Raw genomic sequence first — 9,723 nt, 5'->3', positions numbered from 1 at the left:
TACACACACACACAGTCACACACACACACACACACACACACACACACAGTCACACACAGACATACACGCGGCTGTCTGCCAGAGGTAGGATTGCTCTGCTGTTTTACTCGTCGTGTTTCTAATTAATCTGTTTAAATCAATCATCTGTAATGTGATGGTCGTGTTATGGTATTGGTTATTCACAGAACCCTATAGTCGTTTCTTCGGCAGAACTGAGGAGTTCTTATGTTCTGCTGGACCTCAGACTGTTGAGGACAAGACAGGCTGTGCTGGTCTTTATAAAACCATCTTCAATAACACTGGGCTGTGACTAACGCGTATAAAACCATCTTTAATAACACTGGGCTGTGACTAATGCATATAAAACCATCCTCTCAGGGACATCAGCAGGGTTCACTCAGAGTTTATTACTGAGCTGTATTTTCGTAGGGCGAGGGTAAAAGTATTTAAAATGTGCACATCAACTGATTACATTATTCTGTTCTGAAATCCAAGGCTCATTTATATAACTTTAAAATCCTTTTGTCACGCACCCCCCCTGTGTTATTGTGACTGGGTGAATGCAGAGGGGGGTAATCACCCGGTCACGGTGACTCGCCCGTGGTGCGCTAACTAGTGGAGCCCACACAGCCATTAAGTGACTCACACTCAGGAGCAGAACCAGACTCTCCCTCCTCCCTTCTCCGTCTCCCTGTCTCCCCCTCTCTCTCTCCCCCGTCAGCATGGACATGGAGCGTACCGTCACACTCTCCGCGGGACAGAGGATGCCGGTGGTGGGACTGGGGACCTGGAAGAGTGCCGCAGGACAGGTGGACACAACCCTCCAACACTTCCTATGGTTCAGATAATACAAACGCCCTCATAATGGACGCTTGGTTCACGTCTGTCGTAACCTTGATCCCCTGCATCCACGACGCCTTTATCACAAACATCACAAAGCATCCTTCAGAACTTCCGAAGTAGAAGTAGTCTTATCTTCTATGAACACCCTAACCACTCGTTTTTGTGTGTGTGTGTGTGTGTGTGTGTGTGTGTGCGTGCGTGTGTGTGCGTGTGTGCGTCCATGTGTGTGCGTGTGTCAGGTGGAGCAGGCGGTGTTGTCTGCGTTGGACTGCGGCTACAGACATGTTGACTGTGCCGCTGCCTACGGCAACGAGCAGGAAGTGGGAGGAGCCCTGGCTCAGAGGGTCGGCCCCGGGAAGGTAAAACCTCCACCTGGTGGAGGGAGCCTCCCTCCTCCACCACTGTCTCTACCAGAGGCAGGTGGAGGTAGCCTCCCTCCTCCACCACTGTCTCTACCAGAGGCAGGTGGAGGTAGCCTCCCTCCACCTGCCTCCGGTAGACCAGGTGTTGGAGGTGGTGGAGCAGGTAGGCCGGTAGTTGGAGCTGGGGGGGGTGGTGGTGATGCTAAATGTCTACTGCAGGTCCAGGTTGTGGTTCCTCTGCCAGACAGCCGGTCGGAGCTTTAGAGGAAACGTTGAGATGTGCAGGAGGAGGCAGGGAGGGTGTTCAGCAGTAAGGTCTCCTCTGAGAGGGAGCAGCTGTCTACCCCCGGGGGGGTTTCATGGTTGGGGGGGGCTCCTCTGACCCCTTAGGAGCTGCGTCGTGAGGAGGTGTTTGTGACGTCTAAGCTGTGGAACACCAAGCACCACCCGGAGGACGTGGAGGCGGCCTGCAGGAGCAGCCTGGCCCAGCTCGGCCTCTCCTACCTGGACCTCTACCTGATCCACTGGCCCATGGCCTTCCAGTGAGCACACACACACACACACACACACACACACACACACACACACACACACACACACACACACACACACACACACACACACACACACACACACACACACACACACACACACACACACACACACACACACAGACAGACAGTGTAAAATGCACGGCTACACGGCTACACCACGCCATGTACGATCTCTGCTGCCGGTGTGCGTGTCTCTCCCAGGCGGGGGGAGGAGCTGATGCCGCGGCGGGCCGACGGTAGCGTCTGCTACTCTGACACCCACTACCTGGAGACCTGGCGGGCCATGGAGGCGCTGGTGGACCAGGGCCTGGTCCGGGCCATCGGCCTCTCCAACTTCAGCGCCCGGCAGATGGACGACGTCATCGCCGCGGCCCGCCACCGACCGGCCGTCAACCAGGTGGAGGACCGCCCCGCACATAGAGCTGTCCGTTACCGATCCCGCTATCGGAATGCCTCCGATACTGCCTCAAAGTTATTTGGTATCGGCGAGTACGCAAGTCTATGCAGTATGCACCGATTCGTTACCATCTCGTGACTAGCTCATTTAGGCTACTACACAAACACTACGGCGTCACACCGTAGCCAAAGACGTCGTTGACGTCGCTTAGTAACGAAGACGCTGGCGTTGCGGAGGGCCCATGCAAGTGAACGGAGCGTTCCACGGCATTGAGAAGAGTCGTGTCATCTAAAATATTTACTATATTTAGTTCATATATCCCCCCCCCCCCCCCAACATAGTAAATCTATGTAGGCCTAGAAAAAAAATACAGTTCAATGTTATTGCTTAAGAAACATATTCCCAACTATTTACTAAAAATGCAACATATCGATCAGCAATGATGTTGGAGTAGCCTACTCACATAAATAATTGTAATACACCAAATTGTTAACTGCCATACACAGCTAAACGAGCAAATTTAAAATTAAATACTAACGCAACTGAAATGTTTATTAGGCTATTAACAATATTATAAAAATGATTCCGTAATGCACCCGTTCTTTGTCTTTGGATCTTTTGAATAAATGGATCAATAAATGGTGAATCGCAATGATCGCAAGCAGAGGAACGTGAGTCATTAGCCGCGTTTACATGGACACATCTATGCCGCATAGATTTCTATGCGGCATAGAAAATGGTCATGTATACGCCTCATTCGGAATACAATTATCTGTGCGGCATAGATTCTATGCCGCATAGAATAGGTGGTGTAGTCCGTTTTAAATCGCCATGTATACACTTATTCCGCATAGATTGGGGTTTAACTTAGAGCAGCCGCAGTAGTTCGCAATTGGTCCACTGAGCTCCGTCGGTACTTTTAAGCACACCGAACTTCACCGCTGTCAAGGAAAGTGGATTTATTGCCTGATTCACGTCTTTGTTATCACTCCGTAAAAGTAGTCCGGTAAGCGTGTCCGGTTGCTAAGCGACGGGACATGGGTGTTTATTAATGACGTGTCCGCGCGTGTCCGAGATAACTGTAAATGAGTAGGCTACTACTAGTACATTTGCAGGCTGAACGTTAAAATACTTCTTAATTTAGAGAGATGGCAGCTGCAGTAGTGCGCAATTGGACCTTCGAGGATTCCTGGTCACTAAATTCCCGTAAGACCACTCTCTCCCACCAGTCTTGGCTGCGGACTCGCATCCAAATTCCTCTTGTTTGCGGCGGCGCTAGGGTAAATATAAAGATCTGACGAGAAATTGACGTTGCTGCGCTGTCCTCCTCCTTCTTAATTGAAGGAGCAGGCAGAGAAAAGCTCTCTCCTGCTGTGCTTTCATTAAAATCAAATTTAAAATCCCCGATAGTGATAAGACATCCATTATGTCGCCGCCGGTCCAGAGACGTGTCAGGTGTGCGCGAGAGACATAACGGACACTTTTGTTACTGCCATGTATACAGTACATTCGGAACACATTTTAGGAACAGATCTATGCCGCATAGAAATCTATGCGGCATAGATCTGCCATGTAAACGCGGCTATTGAGCAGCAGCTGAACCAGTCTAAAAATCCATTTATCACTAAAAAAGTTTTAGTGATAGAAAGTCACCACAGTGCCTAAAAACCATCAACGTCATTTATGTTAAGTAAAAGGAAATACCTCGGACACGAGAAGTTAACGGAGCCGTGCACTGGGCCCTCTCGAATGCCGGGCCGAACAACATTTGTTTCACTACGACTCCTTTCAGCTGCATGCCCAACCCTCCTTCTCCAGCAAAAAAATAATAACAAAACGGCTTATAAAACGCTTGAGGTAACGTTGTCGTTTTGTAAGAGAAAACTTAAATTTTTGTACATGGCATAAAGATAATTATGAGCCTTTGATTATCCAGACATTTTTTGAGGAGGCACATTCCTGTTCCCCACTTGTATTGGAGTGAACGGAGACATCTACTTCTGGGCCCCGTGAATCGAGGGACCTGCAAACAAGTACACAAATGAAAAGCGTCTTGTTAATTCAAGTTCAACAGTTTGTATATAAATGTAACAACATCCAAATACATTTTTGATGAAAATTGCAAATATATTTTCAATTCATATATTTATGGATTTATATAACATTTATTTAAAACAAGACACATTTGTGTGTGGATCAGAAATGTGTTTGTGAAACTTATTTTTGTTTATGGATTTATTTTACATTTATACATACCGATATCCATTTGTGTGCATTGAAATGTATTTGTGAGAAGAGAGTAATTTATATATAAATCACAAAATACATTTGTGAATCCTTCTCTTTGCATTCATTATTAATGACTGTTCTGACCCTAGCCTGGCTTCGCCCGCCTATGCTGCGTTCGAGTATTCTCTGCGAACCGACTCGGATCTCGGATCTGACGCCACGCTCACACTTCAAGCGTTTTATTATTTCGCTCGGTCGTTGGAGGAAAACATGGACACTGTCACACTAAATTTGTACCGGCTGCCAAATTTGTACCGGGCGCGTCATCCATACGTAATCCATTCCAAACCTGCCTGCAACAGATGATCGCGTCGTCCGTTGCCGGGCAGGTTTCAAAAAACATTCGCGCTCATATTTTGGTTGTTTGTTTATTTTATTATCAAACAAAAGTCCTAGTCTGTTTGATTGACAGGTGAGATGATCAGGGGGGCAGAGTTTGTACCTCTTTCATGAAACCATGGAGAGAGGGATGGATAGAGAGGCTCAGTGAAGTTGCAGCCAGTAGCAGAGTAGATATGAACCCTGGCTTCCACATCATAGAAGGAGACCAGACCCTCATCATAATCAACAAACACCCCCACCTTCTGGAGATCAGCTCTCAGAGGGAGACGGACATCAGGGTAATCTCTAAATACCAACCCATCCTTGGTGTAGAGCAGAGCCCACAGACCCGTCTCAGGGGTTAACCCTGTCCAACCTCTTCTGTTGATGGACTCTCTGGCCACTCCTAACCCCCATGCAGTCTTGTCTTTAACCTGGACCTCAAAGTAAAATCTCCCTGAGGAGAAGCTCTGCCTCGTGAGAACAGTACATGTAAACCAAGTAAATCTCTTGGGGTTGTCTGGGAGACTCTTCCACACACCTCCATCATGTACTTGTTTCCCATCCTCAGACAGGAGGAGCCTGGGATTAGCTGTATCAGGATCCAGAGTCACATCCACTTCATACTGCTGGACCCTCCTCAGTTCAGCATCATCACTCAGCTTCTTCATCTCCATGTTCAGTGTCTCCTCCAGCTGATCCAGGGATCTCATCAACGTCCCTGCGTATGACGGAGGACGGACCTCCACCGTGGTCCAGTCCCTGGTGGGTGGAGGATCCTTCAGGGATCTGAAGGTCTGGAGGAAGTGGAGGTGGTCTTTAGTGTGTGAGAGTGGCTTCACCTCTGAGCTTCTATTGGTCAGATCTTCTATTTCCTGCTCCAGCTCTTTGATGAGGTCTTCAGCTTGTTTCTCTGTGGTTTTCAGTCTCTCTTTAACTGTTTGGTTGAAATCATCTCTGCACTTTTCAACGCGACGCATCAAAGCAGTGAAGACCTGCCCACCATCGGCTATCACTCCGTCTGCGTCTTTCTTGCTATATTCAACCGTGTCTTTGATCTCCTTAATCTTTAGTTTTCTCTCCTGGATCATCTGCTGAACTTCAGCCTCTATCTTCCCCAGCAGGGCCGTCTTCACTTCATATTCCTCCTTTAGAGGTACAACAGGATGGGACTTGTGGTCACCCTCTGTGCAGAACTGACACACACACACCTGTTCAGTCTGGCAGAAGAGCTCCAGAAGTCGGTCGTGTTTCTTACACATCCTGTCTTCCAGACGGTCCATAGGCTCGACCAGCCGATGTTTCTTCAGGCTTGCGACTCTCTGATGTGGCTCCAGGTGGGTTTGGCAGTAAGATGTAAAACACATTAGGCAGGACTTCACAGCCTTCAGCTGGGTCCCAGTGCAGACGTCACAGGGAACTTCTCCTGGTTCAAAACAAGGCAGCTCCTTTACTCGTACGGTCGTTCTAAACAGATCAGCCATCTCTGATACAAAGATATTGACCTGTGGATCAGGTCTAGTGTCGAAAATCTGGTTACAAATAGGACATTTGCACTGGACTTGTTCATCCCAGAATTTATTAATGCAGGTTCTGCAGAAGTTGTGTCCACACGGTGTGGAAACTGGGCTGCTGAACACATCCAGACAGATGGGACAGGAAAAGTTCTCTTCAGACCAGGAAATGTTAGCAGAGGCCATCCTAGAAGACAAGGTTCATGTATTGAGATGTTCCATTATTGTTCTAATTCCATAAGGGGAAGAGAGGTTCAAACTTTTTCTCAAAGTTGTGCTGATTTACTCACCTTGTTATATTTTCTGTGTCAGACGATGTTTTCCAAAATGCTTCTTTCCTCCTGAAAGAGAGAACTGCTTCCGCGTTGGATGGCTTTGGTTTCTATGATCCTTAAGTTTCGTTTCCTGAATAATACGTCCCCTCCTCTCCTCCCCTAACAGCTGGCTCCGCCCCTACCACCTGGCTCCGCCCCCACGGACACACGGTTCACCGTCGTTTCAACTTTCACACTCTGGCTTTGGGTGCATTCATGCGCTGTAATTCAAATACGTTGATTTGTTTTCAAATATATTTGAAACACCATACATGACAAAACAGACGAGCTGGTGAAAACTAGAGACATTTTGTGATTTAATGGGGATTTTCCACTTCGTTATCGGTCGGAGGTCGGAAAACAATTGATGCATCGACGCTTACCTAGAGAAATAAGAATATAGGATTATAATTATAGATTATACATGTAAATTATATTGTTTTGAAAAAAAGAAATGTTGACAGTAAGTGAACGTACATCTATACATCACTGTCAGTGAAGAGAACCCTTCAATAAGAACAAGTGCTAATAGTAGTTACGATGCTAAATGCTGCATCGGTATATAATATACTAGGTATCGGCCGATGCTCAAATTCAGGAATCTCATCGTTATCGGGAAGGAAAGATGGGATCGGAACATCCCTAGATAAAGAGCAGTAAGAATAGGAGAGTGTTGTTCTGTGAGTAAGGAAGCGTGTGGCTGAATTGTTTGGTCGTTGTCTCCCACCCCCCCGTGTAGGTGGAGTGCCATCCGTATTTATCACAGGCCAGCCTGCTGTCTCACTGCCGGTCAGTGCGACACGTTCCTCCACACCTTCCACGTAGTCACCCAGCAGCCATCTTGGATCTAAACGCTAGCTGGGTGGGAGGAACTGAATGCGAAATTCCGCATTCAGTTCCTCCCACCCAGCTAGCGTTTAGATCCAAGATGGCTGCTAGGGAAAGAAGGCCCCTTGCTATATGTAGCACAATAGGGCTTGATTGGTTAACGCAGACCGTGACTGTACCGTGTCAGGTCTGTGGGGGTCTGCATGACGGCCTACAGCCCCCTAGGCAGCGGCGACCGGCCCTGGGCCTCAGCTGACGAGCCACGCCTGCTGGATGACCCCAAACTGGGGGCTATCGCAGAGAAGTACCAGAAGTCCGCCGCCCAAGTGGTGCTCAGGTAAAGATCACACACCCACACGACGACAAGCCTGCTACTGCGATGAATAGCAACCCAATGGGCTGGGATTCAGATACTGGTTATTGAAGGTAGGGCTGGGAGGACATCTTGCCCCAAGGATTCCTACAGGTTAGACCAGGGGTCACCAACACAGTGCCCGCTGGCACCATGGCGCCCGCAAGGACCACATGAGGCGCCCGCAGGCCTGTTCTAAAAACAGCACTACTCATTCTTGAACAACTCTTTCCCACATTTTTTAAGTCATTGATGATAATTATTGTGAGAAATCATTAACATGACTTAATTAATTAACATGTCTTCACATAGATGAGTTATTTCAGAAGAGTGTATCGACCTGGGTGCCCATCGTATGACTCAGTGCCCATGAAGTAGCTCTCAGGTTCAAAAACGTTGGTGACCCCTGGGTTAGACAGTGCCTTTTGGCAGAGTCAAACATTCAAGCCACCAACGTACTCTGCCACCCCCTGAAGGACATCACTGTTCCTAAGAAGTCATTGATTAGACGCTGTTGTCTAAAACGACCGACAGAACTGTAGATGCATGTCGTTTAGGATCAGGTTGGGGTTAGGGGTCATCTTGATCACGAATGCTTACGGGTAGACTGTGGACATTGCGGTATCGAACCCAGAACGTTTCAGATGGGAGTCCAACCCCGGCCTGACCACCAGGACGATCCTGCACCTTGGCTGAAGGTCTTGACTGATCCGCAGGTGGCAGGTCCAGAGGGGCGTGGTCTGCGTCCCCAAGAGCGTCACCCCGTCCAGAATCCAGCAGAACCTGCAGGTGTGCGACTTCAGTCTGTCGGAGGAGGACATGAGGCAGGTGGAGGCCCTGGACCGCGGCGAGCGCTACATCGTCCCCGCGGTAGAGGTGCGTCACGCAGGTCCAGACAGCTCCGGGGAACACTGCGGGCGAGACAGCTCACTGCTGCGTCCAAAATAACTCTGACTGTAAATGTGGATATAACGAGTTCTATTGGAGTGGCATTTGGACGGGAACATCCTGAGTTTTTATACTGAGTAGGTGGTTTCAGCCAATTAATGAAGTCAAAACCGGGATAAGTTGGGGCGACCGGACCTCTGTTTTATCAATCCCGAGAGCCAGCATGACTTTCTGTCCCTTATTCTGAGAGCGATAGCCCCCATTCTGAGCAGCAGACGTGTTGTTGGCCGGACACTGATCTCCTCTGTGGGTTGTGTTCAACAGCGGAACGGCCAGCGAGTGTGGAGGGACGCGGAGCACCCCCACTTCCCCTTCCACGACACCTTCTGACACCCTGCGTCTGAAACGGGGCTGACACCCTGCGTCTGAAACGGGGCTGACACCCTGCGTCTGAAACGGGGCTGACACCCTGCGTCTGAAACGGGGCTCCACGCAAGCGCATTGATTTGAGCCCAAATTTAAAAATAAAGTTTTCTTTGAACTGAATATTATGCAACTCTGCAAGTGTGTTCCGTGTCCCCTTTCAGCCATTACATAAACCGTAATGTCGTGTTCAGGCCGTATTTGAAGTACAAGACGTGCGTCAAACTGTTGACGCCTGCGGTCTGTTTAGACACTGCAGGACAGAATGCAAGACAATGACTTCATGGCCAACTTGTCTGCAATACTTCTACAGAAACTGATTTGAAACTAAATAAATCACTTTACTGATCCCTGAGGAATTGTGTTAGTTGCTCAGCTGAAGCCAGAAACGAAGTTAATAGAACAAACTCTCAAGCAATATTAAAAAAAAGACAAAACCAAGATAAGGTGATGAAATATGCTCGTATATTAAGTAGTCTGAATGTAAATGTGACCGATTCCTTCAAGTGACCGGTTTACTGCAGGCGAATTCTAACAGGGAAACGATGTAATAAATGAGAAGCTATTTTGGAAGATTAGTGAACGCAGTGTTTCTCCAGAAGGTTTGAGTATGACGATAGCGCAGAGGCACAAGAGGC

At 48.2% G+C, this 9,723-nt stretch overlaps 3 protein-coding genes across 5 annotated transcripts in view; 2 read left to right on the top strand and 1 right to left on the bottom strand.

Annotated features, from left to right (window-relative positions):
* Window positions 1–593, top strand: part of dnajb5 (DnaJ heat shock protein family (Hsp40) member B5) — a 3,497-nt gene extending 2,904 nt beyond the window's left edge. The window contains exons 3-4 of the mRNA XM_060064773.1: window positions 379–391; window positions 567–593. Coding sequence (XP_059920756.1) covers window positions 379–391; window positions 567–593 — 40 coding nt within the window. The remainder of the gene's footprint in view (window positions 1–378; window positions 392–566) is intronic.
* akr1a1a (aldo-keto reductase family 1, member A1a (aldehyde reductase)) lies at window positions 7–9,208 on the top strand. Of its 2 annotated transcripts, XM_060065687.1 has the most exons (9): window positions 7–84; window positions 722–809; window positions 1,083–1,202; window positions 1,596–1,747; window positions 1,961–2,156; window positions 7,334–7,383; window positions 7,610–7,759; window positions 8,491–8,650; window positions 8,987–9,208. In XM_060065687.1, the coding sequence occupies exons 2-9, from the start codon at window positions 723–725 to the stop codon at window positions 9,050–9,052; spliced, it is 981 nt and encodes a 326-aa protein (XP_059921670.1). In that variant the 5' UTR covers window positions 7–84; window position 722; the 3' UTR covers window positions 9,053–9,208. The 2 variants fall into 2 exon arrangements, with proteins under 2 accessions (XP_059921670.1, XP_059921671.1); XM_060065688.1 differs by having other exon boundaries at window positions 59–809.
* Window positions 4,798–7,340, bottom strand: LOC132468024 (E3 ubiquitin-protein ligase TRIM39-like). Of its 2 annotated transcripts, XM_060065659.1 has the most exons (3): window positions 6,741–7,340; window positions 6,571–6,706; window positions 4,798–6,467 (listed from the first exon to the last, which is right to left on the bottom strand). In XM_060065659.1, exon 3 carries the CDS (start codon window positions 6,464–6,466, stop codon window positions 4,838–4,840), a length of 1,629 nt encoding a protein of 542 aa, XP_059921642.1. In that variant the 5' UTR covers window position 6,467; window positions 6,571–6,706; window positions 6,741–7,340; the 3' UTR covers window positions 4,798–4,837. The 2 variants fall into 2 exon arrangements, with proteins under 2 accessions (XP_059921642.1, XP_059921641.1); XM_060065658.1 differs by having other exon boundaries at window positions 6,571–7,340.
* Window positions 9,209–9,723: the final 515 nt, after the last annotated feature.

The sequence above is a fragment of the Gadus macrocephalus genome, chromosome 11, assembly GCF_031168955.1.
Source record: "Gadus macrocephalus chromosome 11, ASM3116895v1".
In the NCBI taxonomy this organism is placed as follows: Eukaryota; Metazoa; Chordata; class Actinopteri; order Gadiformes; family Gadidae; genus Gadus; species Gadus macrocephalus.
The sequence above is the reverse complement of the archived record's forward strand: the minus strand, read 5'-3'. Positions and strand labels throughout refer to the sequence as shown.